The sequence below is a fragment of the Telopea speciosissima genome, chromosome 5 (genome assembly GCF_018873765.1).
Source record: "Telopea speciosissima isolate NSW1024214 ecotype Mountain lineage chromosome 5, Tspe_v1, whole genome shotgun sequence".
In the NCBI taxonomy this organism is placed as follows: Eukaryota; Viridiplantae; Streptophyta; class Magnoliopsida; order Proteales; family Proteaceae; genus Telopea; species Telopea speciosissima.
The window spans coordinates 28,603,417-28,626,712 of NC_057920.1; the positions used below are offsets into that span (position 1 = coordinate 28,603,417).

General features: G+C 41.0%; 1 protein-coding gene across 2 annotated transcripts in view; it reads left to right on the forward strand.

Annotated features, from left to right (window-relative positions):
• The window catches only part of LOC122663439 (probable RNA-binding protein 18), a 31,114-nt gene extending 8,222 nt beyond the window's left edge, over positions 1-22,892 (forward strand). Inside the window, exons 1-4 of one of the 2 annotated variants that reach the window (XM_043859154.1) lie at positions 17,638-17,649; positions 21,791-21,864; positions 21,977-22,103; positions 22,293-22,892. In XM_043859154.1, the coding sequence (XP_043715089.1) occupies positions 17,647-17,649; positions 21,791-21,864; positions 21,977-22,103; positions 22,293-22,577 (489 nt within the window). In that variant the 5' untranslated portion in view covers positions 17,638-17,646 and the 3' untranslated portion in view covers positions 22,578-22,892. Of the gene's footprint in view, positions 1-17,637; positions 17,650-21,790; positions 21,865-21,976; positions 22,104-22,292 lie in introns of those variants that run through there. The other variant, XM_043859153.1, reaches the window with a different exon arrangement.
• Positions 22,893-23,296: the final 404 nt, after the last annotated feature.

Genomic DNA, 23,296 nt, shown 5'->3' on the forward strand with positions numbered 1-23,296 from the left:
TATTAAGGATAAGCTGGAACAGTGGAAGTCGACTTAGAATGGCGCTTGCATACCTACAGTTTCTTAGGGTGGGAAGTAGTAGTAGTAGGGTTGGAGTTGGGAAGAGGAATGGGTACATGAATAAGTGGAAGATTAAAAAGATCAATATTCAACTTATGACTCTCAATAGGAAAATGTGGTGTAGTATCAAAAAAACTAACATGAGCATTAACAAGATGCTGGCGTGAACAGGGTCATAACACTGGTAACCCTTTTGAGTGTGAGCACACTAGAGAAGCACACATTTGGTAGCATGCAGAGATAATTTGTCAAGACCAAGGCAAAGGTTGTGAACATAACATACACAACCAAACACCCGTGGTGGTAAAGCAAAGAAAGTGGATTTGGGAAAAACCACAGGAAAAGGGGAGAGGTTGGCAAGAAAAGCAGATGGCATACAATTAATCAAATAATAGGCAGTTAAAATAGCATCACAAACTTGTGAACATGCCTATGAAACATAAGGGATCGAGCAACTTCCAGCAAATGCCGGTTTTTCCTCTTAGCCACACTATTTTGCTGAAGGCTATTAATGTAAGACTAGAACTAGGATAGGTCTAATCCCAGGTAGGATCAAATAGAAAACACCCCCAATAAACAAGAAATCATATGAGGGAACCAAGAGAACAATGGGAACTCAAATATAAGGTTAGGGATGGGGATTTTATGGGAATTAGGGTAATGGTGTTAGGATTGATAATAGATATTGATTTGCATGATTTTAGAGAAGTATTAAATTGATTTCAGCAAACCAAAAGGGTGGGGACAAAATTGGCAGCAAGGTTTTTTTTGGAGAAATAGGGTAAAACTAGGGTTAGGGTTTAGAAGGGGAAAATAGGATTCAAGGAGAATGGCTGGCAGAATCAGCCCAAGTTTGGATTGAGTTCCCCAAAATGGTGTTAGGATTGATAATAGATATTGATTTGTATGATTTCAGAGAGGTATTAAATTGATTTCAGCAAAACAAAAGGGTGGGGACAAAATTGGCAGCGAGGTTTTTTTAGGAGAAATAGGGTAATACTAGGGTTAGGGTTTAAAAGGGGAAAATAGGATTCAAGGAGAATGGCTGGGCAGAATCAGCCCAAGTTTGGATTGAGTTCCCCAATGGGGCAGTAGAGTACTCGACCAAAGTTTGGGGTAATTCCTGCGGTTGGTTATGGCTGGGTTTGATGGAGGTTGTCTAGAAGAGAGGAAGAGAGTGGTTAGTTTTGAGATTCAGACTTGGTGGAGAAGAAGCCTTGATATCAGATTGCTTGACAGTAGAATGACAATGGAGATGTAACAAAGAACCAAATGATCCACCTGGTCTTCCCACCGCAAGATGTTAATCGAGTCAAACACTGATTCCTTCAAATGATCCACCCGGGCTTCCCACCGCAAGGTGTCAATCGAATCAAACAACGATTCCTTCAGCCTTGATCAAACACAAGACAAAAAATCTTTAATGGAGAAGAAGAGAAGCAAAAAGCTTTTCATTAATCAAAATTCGTGTCTAATGCTTGCCCCCCTTACAATGTTATATAAAAGACTTAAAAATAGATTTCTACACTAAAAGGGAAAGGTCTAACCCAATCCTTAACCTATTAGGTAACCTAAACTGACTAGGAAACTAAAATACTGAAGGAAATGGACTCAAAACATAGCTGGATTTATAGAATCCTAATCCAGCCCAACTTACATTGCTTAAAAGCAAATAAAAGAATACTACTAAAATCACTTAAATTGAACCACTGGTTGGACCAGCTTGGACCGGTTCAATTTAAAAACAAAAGACTTAAAAAATTAAACTAAGTATGGAAACTAAACTAACTAATCCCGTATGTAACCTTATTATCCATAGTTTAGGCCCATAAAAGTGGCCTATTACATTGAAAACCCATGGGATCAAAGGCCCAACATGTATATAACCCAACCCTAGATTTATTCCCATTAAAATAAGCCTCTTTTGGTGATGTATCTGCATCAGCTATTGGTACAACCATAGAACTAAATCTCGGTTTTGACACTTGCCAAGATGAAAGCTAAGATTGATATTTGATCATACCAGGTTTTGACTAGTTTCGACCATATTTCATATATTTTGGTAGTTTCTGCCAGTTTCGACCAAAAAATACCGAGTTTCGACTAGCCCAGTTTTGGTAGTTTTGGTCCGTTTTGTTCGAAAAATACCGAGTTTAGACTAGTTTTGGTAGTTTGTACCAGTTTCAACCAGCCAATGACATTTCGAGTTTGGCCTAGAAAAATACCAGGTTTCAGTCCTGGGAAATCTCGGTTTCGGCCATGGTCAAAACCAGCCTCGAAACCGAGATTTGGAACCTTGGGAACAAATAGTTTAATGTATCATGCCATAATCAGAATAGAACTTAAATATTTCTCATCAAGTATACTCAAGAGCATTGTCAAAGCAAAAAACTTTAATTGACACACTAAACTGAGTCGATATTTCAGTATAAAATTGCTTAAAAACAAACATAAATTCAGATGGGTCCTTTAATAAATATAACCAAGTCATTCTGGAATGATCATCTACAAAAGTAACAAAATTTAAAAGACCAAATTGACTTTTGACACGACATGGACCCCAAACGTTAGAATGAAGTAAAGAAAATAAAGATGAACTTCGAGAGACTTCACTAGAGGGGAATGAGGTATGATGATGCTTTCTAAGCTCACACGCCCCTCACATTCAAGTCGATGGATATGCTTGCAACTGGGAACCATACGTTGAAGTTTGAAAAGAGAAAGATGTCCCAACTGGTAATGCCACTAGAGCGGAGAAGACACGCTAGAAGTAGTAAAAGCATAAGTAGGAACGACGACATTGAATAATATAGACCATCCTTCTCACGCCCTCCACCAATCGTCTTCCTTGTTTGGAGATCCTAAAAGACACAAAAAGTAGGATAAAATGTCACTGAACAATTTAATGATTTAGTCAATTGACTAACAAAGATTGGACTTGAGGGTAATTTAGGAACATGAAGAACAAATTTCAACATAAGAAAAGAAGATAAAGAGACACAATCAGAAGTAGATACTTGAGTAGACAAGCTATCAACGAGTATGACTCTAGAAGGGTGATTAATTTTCTGAAAGGAAGAAAGCACACCGGACTTAACAGTCACATGCAAGGTGGCACTAGAGTCAATGACTCGTGGTGCGGATGAAGAAGAGGCAAGCAATGCGCCAGTACCTGAGTGAGCAATAGTAGCAATAGATGTAGATTCAAATATCTCAATTTGTTGAATCCGTTCTCATAACTGATTTAATTCATCTCGTAATGGAAAGACATGATGACTACTCCAAACATAGAGACACGATTGGCATCAGAAGGTGACACTGGTGTAGAACTCTGATTAGAAGTGACAACGTGAGTAGATAGTTGTTGAGCACACTCTGGTTTCCCGTGCTTTGCCCAACATGTATCGACAATATGATTCATCTTCCCACACTGTGTACACTGGCGTATGGCCTGATCTGGTGGTTGTCTTCCGCCTCGTCCAACACCATAACCTTGGCCTCCCCATGAACCACGACCTTTGCCTGAAAACCTAGTACCACGGCCATGACCTCCACTATTCGAAACAAGAGTTGAGTTTTCCTCAGAGTAAGCTGATTCAGATTTGGTGAATAAGGGGGACACAATACGTTGAATCCGATAGAAGCCTCATTCATGGATGCTATCTTATCGCCTGCAAATATTTGACTTTTAACAGGTTGATGATTAGAGCTTAAACCAGACAAAAATTTGGCTAATAAGAATTTAGCACGTTGAGACTTCAGGAAGTCAATATAAGCAGACAAAGGTTGATGCATGTTGAGTTCTTCCCACATTCCCTTTAAAGAACTGTAGTAATTGGTAACAGATTTTCCATTCTTCCTGAAGGAGAAAAACTTCTCATATAAATCATATATCTTAGACATGTTTTTGTCTTGAGAGAAACTCTCTTTGAGATCGTCCTAGACACCCTTGGCAATGGTATGAAACATGACATTGACAGTCACAAAAGGCTGCATATTATTCCACAACCAACAAAGTACTGTGGCATTGTCTGCTGTCCATTCCATATACCCAGTAGAAGTCGTAGCAGGTGGTGGCTTAGTCAAGTAACCCATTTTCCTTTTTGCAATAATATAAACCTTAACAGCTTGCGCTCACAATAAATAATTTGGTGCACCACGAAGTTTGACAGTAGTAATTTAGATGGTGATAGAGCCCATGAGGGATTTTGGATCACCCATTGTAGATAAATGATACCAAATATAAGGAACAAAACAACCAGCAGCCAATAGACAACTACAATAATAGGGATATTGATAGCAAAAAGGTACGGGCAACACTGGCCAGTAAACAACAATGGCCAGGAATCTGATGTGTCCCCAAAGCTTGGTCAAATACAGGTATCACAGCATCAAAAGAGAGGAACCCCACAATATTAGGTAATAATATTCAGCAATAATATGAAGAAGATCTGAATTCTGAAGTCACAAAACCAGAATACTGGAGATTTCAGATATCCCAGCCTCAAGGTGTCAGATGGACACCAAATCAGGGTCAAAGGGTCCTTTCAGAAGGGGCAATAATGCCCTTGAATATTAGATGGATCTGATGGACAGATCTCTAAGACGGTAATTATGTTGCCCAGGAAAAAACCAGAGAAACAGAGTACCACAGGCCGTAGAGGAGATTTTTAACTGTTCCAAATCAGAGGCGGAGATCAGCCTTAGACTCAGGTTGAAGGACCTATTCAGAGAGGCCTTCCATGCCCTTAAATCTCAATCAGGGCTGATGGACAGATTAATTAAAAAAACTATTCTGCCCAGAAAACTTAAAAAAACAGGGTACCGCAGGCTGTAGAGGAGATTTTTAATTGTACCAAATCAGAGGCGGATATCAGACTTAGACTCTGGTAGAAGGACCTATTCAGAGGGACCTTCCATGCCCTAAAATCTCAATCTGATCCGATGAACAGATCAGGATTAAAGTAAAAAACTATTCTGCTCAGAAACTTAAAAAAAAAGGGTACTGCAGGCTATAAAGTTGATAAATTTTTTTGCAGGAAACTCAAGCCTGATGAAGGGAAACCACCAAGTACTTGCTGCTGCACATGATAGGCTTCATATAGATAGGTTTCATATAGTTGAGGAGAGTGAGGTAGATCCCTGTTCTATGGTGCTCCAAGCTCGGGGAAAACAGTGGGTATTATATATGCAAAGGAAAGCTTAGTTTACTTTCATGTAGTTTCAAACTGAGGTTCCATATATGAGATATGGCAGCATGGGTTGCTGCAAACCAGAAGGGAAAGACCCCAAAGGACTTTCAAACCAAGGTAAATATGGGAACTGGTTAACAAGGCTCTGATACCATGTAAGTAAATACCAAACCTGGTATAGAGAGTGTTGAACACGATGGAGAAGAGAACAGGTAACACTACACCTGGATAGGAAAAAAATAGAAAGGTACCCTATCGTGGTTCAGCCCCTTGCTTTTATTATATCAAGAGACCAACTCTTAGTAAGAAACCTACTCAGGGTGTAAGTCTGATTAAACATAGTCTAATTACAATAGAAGTAAATAACTAGAAGAGAAGTGACAAAACTGAAATTATAAACTATTACAGCTCAACATGATCTTATTCAAAGATTCAGTCTCTTCAATTGCTGATCTTATTTGCTCAACTAATTTGGGGTTGCCGATCAAAACCAGACCACATCACTGAATTATTGAAACCATTTGGTGCAAGCCTACTTATCCAAGCACTAAACCTAACATCGATGGATGTTCGTTGGGTAACCTGGGAAGAGCAGGGGCTGGAGGGGTATTTAGAGACTACCATAATAAGGTTATATTTGCTTTCAAGGAATTTCTCGGAGTCAAAACAAATTTTGAGGCAGAATTTCATGCTTTCATAAGAGGACTTCTTTATTCTGAAGATCTGGGCCTCACTGACATTTGAATTGAATGTGACTCAACATCAATGGTTCTCCTAGTCCAAGCAAACTGCCTACCATGGTTTATATGGCAAGAATGGTTCTCCCTTAGACCGATTCTATCCACAATCAGATGAAGGATTACTCACTGTCTTAGAGAATCCAATCCCGTGGCAGACTATCTATCCAAAGATGCATCATCGTCTGGTCTATCCGGTCCAGTCACTGTATTTCCAAATCACATTCAAGAAGAGATCAGGAAAGATTCTCTTGGGATGCCTTGATATTGATTTTGTTCATAATATTTTTTTTTTTGTGGTTTATTGGATCCCTGTTGATGGCATTGCTGAAGGTGGGGATTGACTTACCTTTTTGTTTTCTTGTATCTCCTGGGAATGCCCAGGATCATTCTTTGTAAACTTTTTTATTTTAATATATTCTTTTCTGATCGTTAGCCAAAAATGAAAAATAAAAAAACAACAACTCAACATGATCCCACGGTGCACTATCCTACTGTACACTTTAACAATATTATAGGTTGAGCCTTTCATTATTTTGGGTTTCGATTTAATAGGCTAATTTGTAAGCCCATAAAGTGGGGGTAAAGTTAGTACATCGGATTCGTAGCTATATGTTTGGGTTAGAATAGGATACTTAATAATTAGATATAGTTCTTTCAATCTATTTCATTGTATTAGAGTGAATTAGGAGTCCTTTCATGAGTTTTTTTAGGATTTTTTGAAGGCCTTTATATATGTAATACACCTCCATCATTCCATCAATGTAGGATGTTTTGAGTAAATGAATTTGATTTTTTTCAAGAGTTTTGGTGCTGTTGAGTAGTGCATTTGTGATTGGTATCCTGACCTGATTTTCTTCTTCTTTTGAACTACTTTAATCAGGTGTGATCATGGTTTAAAGTATCACACCGTATCGTTCGTCTCGGCTGATACGTATCGTTATCGTAGGGTATTGATACGATAAATGAGATACGTCTCTTTTTTTTTTTTTTAAATGGTATCGATCAGTATCGCACTGTATCGGCCGATACGGCGTGATACGATACGATTGATACGTACCGATGCTCTCGATACAATTGATTTACGGGTTGAAAAAATATTTTAAAGTATTGGTACGTATCGCATTGTATCGGCCGATACTGCACGATACAATGCGATACATTGCGATACACATATTAAAAGGCACATTTGACTTCAGAATTGTGATTCTAGAAACTAGAAAGCACCAACAGCACCTGGACGGACAAGTTTTCACCCAAAACTTCAATTTTGTGACATCATCTTTCAAATTTCATGCTTGGGGCTTTGATTCCTTGCTGAAAAATGAAACAAATCAAGGAAACAAACTGAAATATTGCTAATTTATATTGTTTTTTGCTCCAAAAGTGTATTTCTATGTGTATATTAATTCTTGACCATTTCCATGCGTATCTGTAGCGTGCGATACATATCTCCGATACGATATGATACATCTCTTAAAATCACCCACCAATGTGATACGCGATACCGATACTTTAAACCTTGGTTGTGATCTTACTCTATTCTCTTCTAATATTTCTTCACACTGTTTATTTCTCTTGATTCAACACTAGATAGAACCCCTATTTCTGGTTCAATTTTCAGATTGCTAGATTTGTTCATCTTCGTTATTCTAGTTTTGTTTCATACAATATTTGTCCCTGCTCTGTCCTTTTGATTCTACATAGAGCCTGGTATAATTATAGTTCTTGGTTTTAGAATCTTTTTAAGAACCCTGAACCGCATTATTTGGTATCAGAGCCTAACCTGGCCAGGGATTCCTTTATTTTCAATATTAGAGTTCACTTGCCTTATAGAAGAATTGCTGTTTTATTCATAGATGAAGGGCGAAGTGAGAATTTTGTTTCACAGTCCGTGGTGTAGTTGTTGTCTAAGACAACTAAGATCATCATTGAATCTGAAAGACATCGAATTTTCAATTTGTCAATACTTTTGATGGTGCCTATTGTGAGATGTTTGATTCTTCCAAACACATCATTAAAGTTGATTAACAGTGGTTGGAAACATGAAATGGTGTAGTTGATCGCGATAGAAATCTGTGCATCATAAAGTCTCTGTAGACAGCTCTGAATATGAATGCTTGAGTGATCAGAATCGATCACCCAGGCCCTTTATTTATAGTAATCTGAAGTACATGTAATTGAAGTAAAACTCCTCAGTCCTAATCCTACTAGGAATTCCTAGTACAACTAGGAATCCCAGAGTAGCACTCGGCTGAGGAGGAAAATACAATAAAACAGTGGAAAATAAAAAATAAAAGAAAGAAAAAGAGTAATCCTAACTAGGACTGCAATCCTAACACAACTAGGACTAGTTCCCCCAATCGGGTAACTAGCCTATCTCAACACTCCCCCTCAAGTTGGAGCATAAATGTCAACCATGCCCAACTTGACAAGAATAGGATGAAAAATCTTTCCACTTAAGCCTTTAGTAAACACATCAGCAAGCTGGTCAGAAGATTGCACAAACGGAACACACACCAGCCCTCCTTCCAACTTTTCTTTAATAAAGTGTCTGTCAACCTCCACATGCTTAGTACGATCATGCTGAACCGGGTTGTGAGCAATACTAATAGCAGCCTTGTTGTCACAATACAACATCATGGGAAGAGGAGCAGAGTCCGATATCTTGTAATAAACCTTTGAGCCACAACATTTCACAAATACCTTGTGCCATAGCACGAAACTACCTTCAAGACTAGATCTTGTCACGACGTTACGCTTTTTTTGTGCCACGTAACAAGATTGCCGCCAACAAATGAGCAATAGTCGAAATGGACTTTCTATCGGAGGAACCAGCCCAATCCGCATCGAGTATATGCCCGACACGAAGATGACCATTCGGAGACAAAAGAATTCCTTTACCCGGTGCTGATTTTAAATATCGAAGGATCCGGATAACAGCATCCATGTAAGAGGAGTGTGGATCATGCATGAACTGACTAACCATACTCACAGATACTGCTATGTCAGGTCTTGTATGAGACAGATAGATGAGCTTACCAACCAATCTTTGATACCGACCTTTATCAACAGGAGTTCCCTCCTTTTCTTTAAGTCTTGTAGTAGCATCCATAGGTGTATCGGAAGGATGACACCCTAGCATTCCAGTCTCGGTCAATAAATCTAGGATGTACTTTCTTTGAGAAAGAAAGATGCCTTTAGAAGATCTAGCAACTTCTATCCCTAAAAAGTACTTTAGTTTTCCCAAATCTTTTATTTCAAATTCTCGCCCAAGATAAGTCTTCAAATGGGTGATTTCATGATTATCATTCCCGGTCACCACAATATCATCAACATAAACTATTAGGAGAGTTACCTTTTCACCATTTTTCTTGATAAACAAAGTATGATCAGCGTTGCTCTGCTTATAACCTGCAAAGACCATTGCCTTATGAAATCGTCCAAACCATGCACGAGGGGACTGTTTCAGTCCATATAAAGCACGCTTCAATTTACAAACTTTCCCGCCGGTCTTATCACAAGAGAATTCAGGTGGAATGTCCATGTACACTTCCTCGTCAAGTTCTCCATGGAAGAAGGCATTCTTCACATCTAATTGTTGTAACTCCCAGCCAAGATTCACTGCACAAGAAAGTAGCACTCTGACAGTGTTTAATTTTGCGACTGGTGCAAAAGTCTCCTGGTAATCGATCCCATAGGTCTGAGTAAATCCTTTTGCAACCAAACGTGCTTTGTATCGATCCACAGTGCCATCTACCTTCTGTTTCACCACAAACACCCACTTACATCCAACTGGTTTCTTTCCTGGAGGAAGAACCACAAGTTCCCATGTATTATTCTTTTTTAAGGCTTGCATTTCTTCCATCATTGCTGCTTTCCACTTTCCATCTGCAAAAGCTTCCTGCCAATTTTGGGGAATACGAACAGAAGAAAGAGAGGAGACAAATGTACGAAATGATGGAGAAAGGGAGTCATAAGAGACTACATGAGAAATGGGGTGCTGGGTACAAGCCCGAATACCTTTACGATGAGCAATAGGTAAATCAGGAGATGAAGGAGAGGATATGTTACCTGGAGATCGATCTGGTTCCAGGGCCGACAACTGTGGTGGTGCTGGAGCTACAGTGGATGGAAGCTGCTTGTATTGGGAATGTCCCCTATGATATGTTTTGAGATTAGAGTCGTTAATTTTCTTCTGAAATTCCCTAATGGTTTGTTGGACTGGAGTCACCTCCCCCTGAAGGGAATTATCACCAATAGGATTTTCAGCATCCTCTAATTTCTCCCCATGGGGAAAATCCGGTGGAAAAGCCGGTGGGGAAGTAGGAGAGGGGAGAGGGGAGGAAACAACAGTCGGTTGAGGGGTGGGTGAAATAGGTAGTTGGACTCGGGTCTGGGTCTGTATGGGAAGGTCAACCATCACATCTTCACCAAAAGTCTCCCCCTGAAGAGGTGTGGGGTGATAATAAGATAGAGTTTCATGAAAGACAACATCCATACTGGTGAAGGTGCGACGGGTAGGAGGATGGTAACACTTATATCCCTTTTGGGAAGGAGAGTAACCTAAAAAAATACACCGGGTCCCACGGGGTTCAAGCTTGCCCAGAGATCGGGTATCGCGAACATAACAGACACAACCAAACTCCTTTAGTGACAACAAAGGTGGAGGACCCCTGCAGTAATGAAGCAGGGGTGGCAGAGTCAAGGACTCGAGTAGGGAGCCTATTGATAAGATAGGCAGCAGTCAGGACAGCATCTCCCCAATATTGGGGAGGGACAGAATGGGCAAACATAAGAGCCCGAGTTACCTCAAGAAGGTGGCGGTTTTTTCTTTCAGCCACACCATTTTGGGTTGGGGTATCAACACAGCTGGTCGATGGAGTATTCCATGGGCAGCAAGTCTTGTTGGCCCGACCATCCATGTATTCTTTACCATTGTCACTACGCAATATCTTGAGAGTGGCAGTGTATTGGGTCTGAATCATTTTATGAAAATTTTGAAAACAAGAGAAAACTTGCACTTTTGTTGTGCATTAAATATACCCATGTACACCTAGAATAACAATCAATGAAAGAAACAAACCAACGGTGGCCTTTAAGGGATGGTTTGCGGCTAGGCCCCCAAACATCAGAGTGAACAATATTAAAAGGAGAAGAGCTTCTTTTATTAGAAATAGAATAAGTAGAACGATGTTGTTTAGCCAAAACACAGGCTTCACAAAAAAAATCATCTTTATGACATTCTTTAGCTAGTGCTGGAAATAAAAGGGATAATGTTCCTAAAGGGGGGTGACCTAGTCTATTATGCCATTGTTGAAGTTCGAAGAAACTAACGCACTTTGAGGGATGGGAGAAGCAAAGGCGGTGGTGAAGTAAGACTCGATATCAAGCGGTACAATCCACCATGCATCTTACCACATCCAATCGTCGCCCCGTTGCGGATCTGAAACACACAGTGTGAAGGAAAAAATGTTACTTTACAATTTAGGTCACGGGTAAGACTACTGATAGAAAGAAGATTAGTGGTAAATTTAGGAATATGTAAAACAGATGATAAGCTGTAAGGAAGGTGTGCAAGCGATGGAGCCCTTTCCGGAGATAGAGGAGAGAGAGCCATCGGCTACTCGTACTTTGTCTTTACCGGATGTAGGAGAGTAACGAGTAAAGATCTTGGAGGATCGATCATATGATCGATGGCCCGGAGTCATGATCCAGGAGAGGAGACTACGAGTGCACGTGACCAACAAAAGAAATACCGAGTGAGCTAAATTTGAACCTGGAGGAGTGGAAGAATTGGCAGGTGTTGTTGTAGCAGCGGAAGCCTGTAACATACGACGGAAAGCCTGAAGTTCATCCTTGGATAGTCCAGTGTCAGTAGGAGGGGTAGGAGTGACAGCTTCAGTATGATTAGCTTTGTTTTTTGATTTGCGAGCAGCACGTTTAGCCTCAAAGTCGGCTGGTTTGCCATGTATCTTCCAACAGGTAGCCTTGGTGTGCCACAATTTTCCACAATGCTCACATTTAATCTGTGTCTTCTCAAATTTAGAAGTATCAGCAACTGAAGGAGTAGAACCAGCCCCGGTCTGCAATGCTGATCGATCCGGAACTGTAGTATTGAGCATAGCAGTTCTTCGGCGATCTTCACTGTTAACCAAGGCATAAGACTGTTCCAATGTAGGGAAAGGGTCTTTGCCTAGAATCTGAACCCTAATTGGGTCGTATTCCACATTAAGTCCAGCCAAAAAATCATAAACCCTAATTTTGTCAATATGCTTTCTGTAGGCAGCAATGTCAGTGGCATTAGTGGGCTGATAATCAGAGTAATGATCAAGTTCTTGCCAATACTTGTGGAGTTCAGCATAGTATTGAGGGATTGATGAATCATTCTGCTTGGTGTCATGGATTTTCTTCCTTAATTCGTAGACCTGAGCATCATTCCCTACCTGTGAATAGGTGTTTTTAGCAGCCTTCCATATCTGGGCAGCAGTGTCTAGGAGAAGGTAGCCCGATGCAATTGAAGGATGCATAGAATGAATAAGGAATGACATGACCATGGAGTCTGTGGATAACCATTTAGTCTTGGTAGCTCCTTCTTCGGTAGGGATAGGAGTAGTGCCTGTAAGGTGTCTTGTGTAGCCACGGCCAGCAACTGTAAGGTAAGTGGATCTGGACCACATTAAATAGTTTGTCCCATTTAGTTTGGTGGGAGAAGCAAAAGGAAGATACTCTGGTCGAGAAGATCCATCAGAGTCAGCTGAAGTGATGTCAGACATCATGTAAAGTTCCTTCAAAAATCAGAAAAAAACTGATGATGTAATAGGAAACCCTAATCGAGTAGAGCCCTGGGTTTTAAGGCTGTATGAGTTGCAGCCCTTAGAACTGGCTGAAACAAGGTTCGAGTATCTTCCTTGTAGCAGAGAAAGTGTCCTCCAAACAGTGGCCCCTTCAGATGAGCCAATAAAAGCCCTGAATTGGAGAAGATTTAGGTCAGCAGGGACAGATCTGAATGCAAAATAATTGCAGATTTGGATTTGCTGTGGATTGAATTCAGATCTGCAGTTTGAATGCAAAAAATTGCAACTTTGGATCTGCAGTTTGAAAACAATAGGGTGTAGATCAGAAGGTGCAGGAATCAATCTCCAAATAAAACCAGAAATCCAGCTCAATTAGGGCAGCAGCTTGATCTCCAAGGTTGGAGGAAACCTGCGGCAGGTTCAGATCACCCCAGTATTTGAATGATTTTCAGAGAGGTGTCATGGAGGGCAGCAGCTAATTCTTCATTGAATCACCTCAAAGATGCTGCCCTGCATGAAGTAGAGAGTCCGAGAGAGTTGGAGAAGAAGAGAACCAGAAGCCGAGAGTGTGTTGAAGATGGAAACCAGAAAAATCGAGGGGAAGCTGTTCTTCAGATCAGAGATGGCTCTGATACCATGTAGACAGCTCTGAATATGAATGCTTGAGTGATCAGAATCGATCACCCAGGCCCTTTATTTATAGTAATCTGAAGTACATGTAATTGAAATAAAACTCCTCAGTCCTAATCCTACTAGGAATTCCTAGTACAACTAGGAATCCCAGAGTAGCACTCGGCTGAGGAGGAAAATACAATAAAACAGTGGAAAAAAAAAAATAAAAGAAAGAAAAAGAGTAATCCTAACACAACTAGGACTGCAATCCTAACACAAACACAACTAGGACTAGTTCCCCCAATCGGGTAACTAGCCTATCTCAACAGTCTCACATATGGCAAATGTTAGTTCTTCAAGGATTTGTTGATGAAGAATCCTCAAGTCAAAAGAAACTATTCCTAAAGTAGAGCTTGCTGTCCACAATGAAATTCCTAAGTCAATTGAGGAAAAACAATAAGTTATGGCAGAAGAAGAAGAAAAGTTTTTGTTCATTATTAGGATACAGCCCAATTGTTCAGGTGCAGCAAGATGTGACCATGGACGACAAGGAGGCAACCTCTCATGTTGTAAACATCCCTCCTATTGAGTTTGTTATCCCTTTACCTCAGTGTTTGAATTATGTATTTATTTTCACTACCTATGGAGTATAATTTTGTGCTTTGTCTGCGGAAGCAGCCGTTCACAATAGGGAGGGTAAACTCTCGTCTTCTTGGCCTCTGGGTCAAAAATGAAAAGAAATGACCTTTCAGGAAAACCATTGCTTGATGGCCTGTGAAGTTTGTCTGACTTTGAAAATTTGATTTAACCTATCTGACCATTGGATAGAGCACATGATGGGGAGATCACGCCGCACCATTACCAGAGGCCCTTTGTGCACCACTACCAGAGGCTAGCATGGGGCTGTTTAGACATTTAGGGCTATTTTTGTCATTTTCTTTTTAGTATTTATGTTGAATAAGTGAAGGGCATTTTCGTATTTTTATTTGTTTAATCTGCAATTTAGTTTCAGCCTTCATAACTTACGTGAGGGTACTTTGGGAACTTTATTTGTTTCTTTTGGCTTTAATTAGGTTAGGGGTATTTCAGGTATTTACATGTTTAGTCTTTATTTAAGTTGTATTGAGACATTGAATCGAATTAATGAATGAAGAATGAAGAATGAAGTTTCTGCGTGAAGCTCTCTCTCCCTCCCCTGTCTACGGTTCTCCTCCACCCTCACTCAAGGGACGACTCCCTCACTTTCTTATCTCTTTCTCTTTCTTTCTCCCCCTTTCCCCCACGGCTCTCCTTTCTCCTCTCCCTTCATTCCCTTGCTACCGAAATCTTTTTCCCTTCCCTTCCCTAGTTCCCGTTCCCTGCTGTCATGACTTCTTCCCCCCTGCTGCTGTTCGTGATTCCCTTTCTTCCCCCCCCCCCCTCCGCTGCTGTCGTGAATCCCCTTTCCCCCTGTCCCTTGCAGCCGAAATACCCCAGCCTACCTCTCCATCATTCCCCTCCATCTCCCTCTCAACCGAAAAACCTTATTCCCCACCCTAACCCTATTTCTAACCATCTCAGTCCCATTCTCAGTTTTTTATCTTGAAACCTTAACCCCCAAACCAACCTCTACAACCCATCCCTTCTTCAAACCTTGAAACAGAATTTTTATTTTAATCATGTTTGCATGATTTCCCCACTCTTTTCAGATCAAAAACAGTTTTATTTTACATTGGCTGTATTGTTTTGGCATTACATATATTCCTAGTGCTTCTACTTAGTGGCTTATTATCTTATGTGGACTGTCATGCATGCCTACTGAATCTTTGAATGCAATGCCATGAATCTTCTTACCTATAGCTTTGTGGAACTAACCATATATGTTGCTAGAATTGATTCCTAAGACCTATGGTGTTTATTCATTTGATTTATGTTGATAATTGCCATTAGTAAATTCTGTTATTTATGTCTAATGCTGAATGTGGTGTTGTGCAAATTCCAGCCCTTGCATTAAGTCCTTACTATGGTATTACACCTGTGATCCTGTCCTATTGCGGGATTCCTTAGCTCCTAGGGTTTGTCCTGCATCAGCACAATTTGGATTGAACATTTGTCAAATCTCCAAATCCCTTCAAGTATGTATTGTCATTTTCCCCTTACATTTTAGACCTCTGCTCATTTTCAATGTTTTCAGAAAGTTGACTTTTCAATAACTTTTAAAAGATTTAGGCTGAAACTGGACATGTGAATAGCTTTCCATGGGCTTAATCCCCAAGTTTTAGGCAGCACATTCTCTCTGCATGGCAGATAAGTGTAGCATTCCTTGTGGGCTGACAAAGAGTACTGTGAGCAAGTCTGGCATAAGATCCGTAGTGTGTCTAAGAGTAATCAATTTACAGAGTATGAATTATAAATGTTTTTTATGGTGGTGCCACATGCTAAATCTTTTATGAATTGAGTCAGGAGAACTCTTCTTTGGATTGCCCGAATAGTAAATTACTATTCTTTGCTGTGTATACCTTCCATCTGGATCTGTAATCTCTTAATGGGACCCAAAGAGGCATTTTTTGATTTTAGGCCCTAGAGAATTCAAACGCTTATCACTAACCTGCAATTCCTTGTCATAACAGTTCAAACAAACACCTTTCAATATTTCGAGTGCTTACATGAGCTTCCAACTGTGTTTTGCTTCCTTGATAGTTTGTCTTTCCCCACCCCCGACGCTGAAATTTTTATCATTTCATATCCATCTTCTGCACACTGTTATTGGTTCATTGTGAGTTTGGCTGAAAAGGTACATTAAACCTTTCAGCCAGGTTGATGCTTTACATGAGCTTCCAACTGTGTTTTGCTTCCTTGATAGTTTGTCTTTCCCCACCCCCGACGCTGAAATTTTTATCATTTCATATCCATCTTCTGCACACTGTTATTGGTTCATTGTGAGTTTGGCTGAAAAGGTACATTAAACCTTTCAACCAGGTTGATGCTTTACATGGGTTATCTTTGTGTTGCTCATGTGACATACTGACACGGTACATGTTACATATTACATAAAACACTCTTAAGTACAAATTGCATGGTACATGACTACATGTTACATATGGAATCTTACACAAATCTTGCTCAAATCCGGTAAATCGTTGATGTGGATGCATTCAAATAGTCCCCAACATCTTGTTCCACCAAGAAAGCAGATGATTTGGCCAAAAAGCACGAAATCTGGGGTTTTCCATCTCTTATTTGAAAATTTTCGAAACTCATGACAATTGAAATATTGAATTTATAACATTGCTTTGTTTAGATACCAAAATTTCTTAATGAGACCGAAACATATGTTGGAATCTGGTATATGCCTATAGAGTTGGTCCTTGCTTTGTTTCGAGGCTTCTTGAAACCGAAATATTTTGACCATGTACCGAAGTTCAACTAATTTGTGGATTGTGGTCTTAAAGGTTGATGAGAGTATGAGACTATCCTCCACACTGGCTAAAGGTTGTTGGCACCGGCAACACAGACAAACACAGTCCATGATTTGAAACATATTTTGGTGCATTGGCATCTTAAACCATGGAAAAAGAAGGTAGAGGAAGAAGAGATCCATTGTAGGTAGCTTGAAGGAGAAGGGAAAGGTTGCAGGTTCTTTTGATTGGGAATGAAAACGAAATAGTGACAAACTCTTAACTTTAAGGTGTTAAATACTGTGCAGGGCAATTTGTTTGAGTAAATGCCTCCCTTTACTTGGGTGCATTTGTTGGCATGTTTGCCATCTTGCACACAGAATAAGCAGGTAGAAGAAAAAGAGTCATAACAGCTCTGCTAAGAGAAGCTGCAATTTCATTTTGGTTGGGAATGAAAGTGTATAGTGGCAAGGTCTGATTTTGGGTGTTAAATACAGTAAAGGTTGCTTGTCTAGCAATTTGCCTTGAATCAATTCAAGCATAAAATCGTAATTTAAAGAGTTCTAGAAAGTCTTATGATTGCTTCCTGGCCAATTACAGTTTGATGGTTAATGGAGGGGTCAACATATATGTTGTTAGTACAACACGTGGGATGCCCCTTGAGATAGTCAGCAAGAGGTGCATGTCTAATTGTCAGATAACCCCCGTCACTGCATTTTATCTAATTTTTGTTTGGTTGCCTGGAAAATGCAGGAAAGTTAAGACTTTGTATTGGAAAGTTGTACTCTATTTTTTTTGGTCCAGGTTTTCCAACCATTAGGTTGGGCTTGGAAAGTATGCCTAAACTAATGTGTTTTCTTTTCTCCTAATCATGGTTCGAGAACTCGGTTTCAGTACTCATTTCGCCCAGCCAAAAAACCGAGTTGGTGCACTTTTTTTCTTTTTTTTAACTATTTTGATGGTTTCAATGGGTTTTTTACCTAGCTCGGTCATTGTTGCGGCAAGATCTGATCCGACCTCTCCTGTGGCTGAGCTGACCTATACAGAAGAGCAAAAGTGGCTAAGGAGTGCCGGACCGAGCTGACGGAATAACTCCGATGCCTAAGTCAGACCTCTTACAACAGAGAAATCTAAGTAGAGAAAGATGAGAATCCCCTCCCATACCTGTGTGATGCTTGGCTATTTATAGGGTTGAGTTCATAGATCATCATAGGCTCTTCATTAGTTCTAGAGCGTCGTTATGGATTCCTATTTGTATAGGTGGCATGTTCTTGGTGCAGACATGTGTCACAGGGAGTCATGCGGAAGGCATGACCTCGAGTCACGCAGGTTACATGAGATGGGTGAAGTGATTCTGACCTTCGACTTAATCGCTGACTTGGGGAGCTGATGTGGTCGGCTCACCTGTGGTATAACCAACCTGAACATAGATACTTGGCTTCATAATTTCTTCTTCGTATCGTTTATTGCCGACCTAATCTTTGTAAATTAGCTGGGCCCGGCCTTACGGGATAATTGAAGGTAACACGTGGCCAAACATGAATGGTTGTGCCGCATTATATCTACCAAGGTCGGCTTGGGTCGGCCTAGAATCTGATAGTTGTAATGAGCTAGATGGATGATCTGAAGGTCGGCTCAGGTCAGATCGGGTCGGCCAACATCTGACAACATCTGACACGTATGATGAGCTAAATGGATAAGGTCAGCTCAGGTCGGTCGGCCTCATACCAGATGTTGCCATAGGTCATCATCTCACTAGTCGATAGTAATTTGGTTCATCAGAGGCCCCCTACTCATTCAAGGTGAGGTTGTCCTGAGTGAGTAGTCACAAGTCCACGGCTCGGGAAGGTTTGCCTTGAGTAACTAGTTATAGTCATGGATGAGGTCTTCTTATGCCTACCCGGAGATCGGTTCTTCACACCTCACGGATGAGGTCTTCCTTGCTGACCCGGAGGTCTGTCCTTCACACCTCATAGATGAGGTCTTCCATGCCAACCCGGAGGTTGGTCCTTCACACCTCATAGATGAGGTCTTCCATGTCAACCCGGAGGTCGGCCTCGTCTCCTCACGGATGAGGACTTTGCCAATCCGGAAGTCGGTCTTGTCTCTTTCCAACCCGGAGGTCGGCTCGTCTCCTCACGGATGAGGACTTTGCCAACCCAGAGGTCGCCTTGTCTCTTTCCAACCCGAAGGTGAGGTCGGCTCGTCTTTTTCCAACCCGGAGGTCCGCTCGTCTCTTCATAGATGAGGGTCTTTATTGCCTCACGGATGAGGACTTTGCCAACCCGGAGGTCGACCTCGTCTCCTCACTGTTGAGGTCTTTGTTGCCTCACGGATGAGGACTTTGCCAACCCGGAGGTCGGCCTTGTCTCTTTCCAACCCCGAGGTCGCTCGTCTCCTCACAGATGAGGTCTTCGTTGCCTCACGGATGAGGACTTTGCCAACCCAAAGGTCAGCCTCGTCTCCTCACGGATGAGGTCCTCGTTGCCTCACGGATGAGGACTTTGCCAACCCGGAGGGTGGCCTCGTCCCTTTCCAACTTGGAGGTCGACTCGTCTCTTTCCAACCTGGAATTCAGCTCGTCTCTTTCTAAACCGTAGGTCGGCTCGTCTCCTCACGGATGAGGTCTTCGTTGCCTCACGGATGAAGACTTTGCCAACCCGGAGGTCGGCCTTGTCTTCTAGAAATTTCTGATTGCAATACTACTGCCATGATGAATCATCTTCGTAGCTTTTCTGATGCGGTTTTCCATAGATGGTGCCAATCTGTTACGGCAAGACCTGATCCAAGCTGACCTGCACAGAAGAGCAGAAGTGGCTAAGGGGTGCTGGATTAAGCCGGCGGAATAACTCCGATGCCTAAGTCAGACCTCTTGCAACAGATAAATCTCTAAGTAAAGAAAGATGAGAATTCCCTCTCATACCTGTGCGATGCTTGGCTATTTATAGGGTTGAGTTTATAGATCATCATAGGCTCTTCATCGGTTCTAGACCGTATTTATGGATTCCTATTTGTATAGGTGGCATGTTCCTGGTGCAGACATGTGTCACAGGGAGTCATGCGGGTTGCATGATATGGGTGAAGTGATTCTGACCTTCGACTTATTCGCTGACTTAGGGAGTTGATGTGGTCGTCTCGGCTGCGGTATAACCGACCTGAACACTGATACTCGGCTTCATAATTTCTTCTTTGTATCGTTCATTGCCGACCTAATCTTTGTAAATTAGCTCGGCCTAGCCTTACGGGATAATTGAAGGTGACACCTGGCCGAACATGAATGGTTGTGCCGCATTATATCTATCATGTTCGGCTTGGGTCGGCCTAGAATCTGATAGTTGTAATGAGCTAGATGGATGATCTGAAGGTTGGCTCAGGTCAGATCGGGTTGGCCGGCATCTGACACGTATGATGAGCTAGATGGATAAGGTCAGCTCGGGTCGGCCTCATCCCAGATGTTGCCATAGGTCATCATCTCATTGGTCGATAGTAATTTGGTTCATCAGTCATGAAACTTGGTATACAACCTATTTTGGACCATTTAAACACATTGACACTATCAAATTTTGCAAAATCAAAGTCCAAATAGGAGTTTGACTTCGGACCCTAGGTTGGTAGGCTACAATGTACTAATCTACTAATAGGCCCTATTCTACACATAAGTTAGTATTAGAAAGCAATCAAAACATACAATTACTGTAAAACAACTTAATTACTTAAATAAGCATTAGAAATGTAAAGTGTAAAATACGCCAATCTTAACATATACCTCTATGATTCCAAGCCATAATTTCGAAGCAAGTTAGACTCTGTACTGATGCATAGGCTTCCCATGTCGAAGTAGGTTAGCCTCTTGAACATATTTTTTGGAAAAAACAGATTTGGGGAAAAATGGTTTACCTTGGAATGTCAAATCTTCTTCAAAATTCTTTGGATTAGTTGTAGATCTTGCAAATTCGATGATTGTTGACTGGTCTCGGTTGAGTTAAAGCATAACTTAAAAAGGGGTTTGGTTTAGTCTCGGTCGAACCGAGATCTCGATCTCGACTGAAACATTGTAGTTTTTCATTTCGCCTTCCATCTCGTCTCGCCTTTTGAAAATAACGAGATATTACTGAGATCTCGCCAGGTGAGTTCTTGTTCCATGCTCTTGATTTTCCAAAAAGTGTTGTTCAGAATATTGACTTGGAAAATGGAAACCCCCTCAACTTATTTATGTTCACCAAGTCAGACAAACACCTATTGGAAAGCTCTTGCTTCATTTATCTATTTATTTATGGGAGAAAGAACGCCACCCGGTTGCGTAGCGCACGCCGCCCCTGCTCCCAAACACGGTTGCACTAAATGACCGCCACCCCCCCTTGAAAGATGGAAATGACCAGGGGTGTGGCGGTCATTTCGCGCCCCCTGTGTCTGGGCACAGGGTAGCCGGTCGCGCAGCGCTGCGCCACTGGGTGGCATTCTTTATCCCTTTATTTACTTGTTGATTAATTTAACACCATTTTGTTTCATTTTCACTTTTGTGATCCTTCGTGCAACCAAATAGAGCCAAAGGCTTCGTTTGGTTGCAAGGGGAATTAAAGGGAAGAGAAGTGAAATTTTCAAACTTAAAATAGAATTTTTTGTAATCATTACTACATGTGACTGTATTACTAACTCCAAATCATTCCATATTTGGTTATTTAATTCCACTTAAAGTAAAATAAAACTTACATGTAAAATGTATCATTACTAAATATGGTAAGAAATTTAAGTAGTTTATACAACACATGGGGTAATGATTACAAAATTTCTTTTTTAGGTTTGAAAATTTTCACTCCCTTCCCTTTGATTTCCCTTGCAACCAAACATAGCCTTAATGTTTTCATCGAAGGATACAGTTTTTTGGATGCCAGCAATACATATAGTCATGTTGTTGTGAGAAAAAATCAATCCATAGAAGGTTCTTTGAAAGCTTCTTATCATCTTATCATGTACTCTTATACACTAACTTCTGTTTGTTTAATTACTTTAAGCAGGATCAAAATGGTCTTGTTGACGAGAAGTGTGAAAGCAGACTATATATTGGTAACCTTGACCAGAGAATAACAGAGTAAGATCACTCTTTTGATATGCTTGAGTTCTTTTTCAATACCGAACCTTTGAGCACTAAATTCCCTATCTTCTGTTGCTTCTTCATGACAACTCCCCCTTTTATTTTCCAGGGCTCTTCTGATTAAGCTATTTTCTCCATTTGGAAAGATTGTATCCGAGGACTTTCTGTGGCACACTCGTGGCCCAAAACGTGGAGAGCCACGTGGCTTTGCTTTTATCCAGTATAGTAGTAGAGAGGTAACTTGCCCAGATCTTTCAATATGCATGTGTGCTTGACTTATAAATCTTGTGAGGGGTCATCCCCATAGCCTAGGATTGAATCTTGCCTCATCTCCTCCCCCCCTCACCACCCACCAAAAGTTTCGCCAGATTATTCATTATGTTCCCTAGCAATGCCTTACTTCTGTCATTGAAGTGAGCATGCAGGAAGCAGAACTGGCCAAGGAGAAGATGAACGGAAGATTGGCTTGTGGGCGCCCTTTGGTTGTTCGGCTTGCTAGTGAGAAATTCTTGGTTGAAACAGCAGCTCATCCTCCCAAAACAGTTGGTGAGGCCAACAAATCAGGCCTTGCTGGTAGTCTTTCTGGACAAATGAGCCGGAGTGCTAAAATAGCTGCAATAAAGAACAAACTGAAAGCCATGGAACAAGAGAGTTGTAGCATGAAGAAGCCAAGGCAAGCTGACAGTACAGATTGCGGAGGGCTGTCTTGACCATTCATCCATCAAATGGTAACCTGATGAGTTACTGGATGATGTTTTTCAGGAGTTCCTGCCATCGACTTGAGACTCTTAGGAACAGAAACTCACCTGCTTTGAGGGATTTGTGAAGTCTTAGCCATGAGGCTAAGCTTGTAAATTGTTCTTGAATACCTGTTTCCCCTATATGTATTGCAATTACATGATGCCTCTTCAAATGACTGCCATTTAATATAGTTGAATGCGTGTGGGGATATTCCTCTGGCACTTTGAATGTGCATGATCTGCTTGATATATGAATCATATTTGGCATGCCATGACCTTATAACATTACGCCTGAACTTTTGGGAAGATGAACCCTGCACAGTTGTGGAAATTTATGGAAGGAAATGTAAATGCCTTTATTTATTTATTTATTTATTGTGTGTGTGCGTGCACGCGCACACATGCGTGTGTATTTCTGTTCGTATGTTTTACTAGTGCAAAGGTTTTGGGTGTTAGGCTTCAATCCTATCAATGCCTGGTCCTGTTTTTTTGAAGCCCCCAGTCCAGTAATGCCAATAGGATTGGAATCCAATTTTAGCATTCATTTCTTCAGCACAACCTTGAAGGATTCTCTGGTATATGCTATCGAAATTCGAGGCGTCTGGGATAACAGTGATGAAGACAGCCCAACTGATTCAGCAATTGCCTTGTTGTACACGGATTTAACATTGTCAACATTCATGAACATA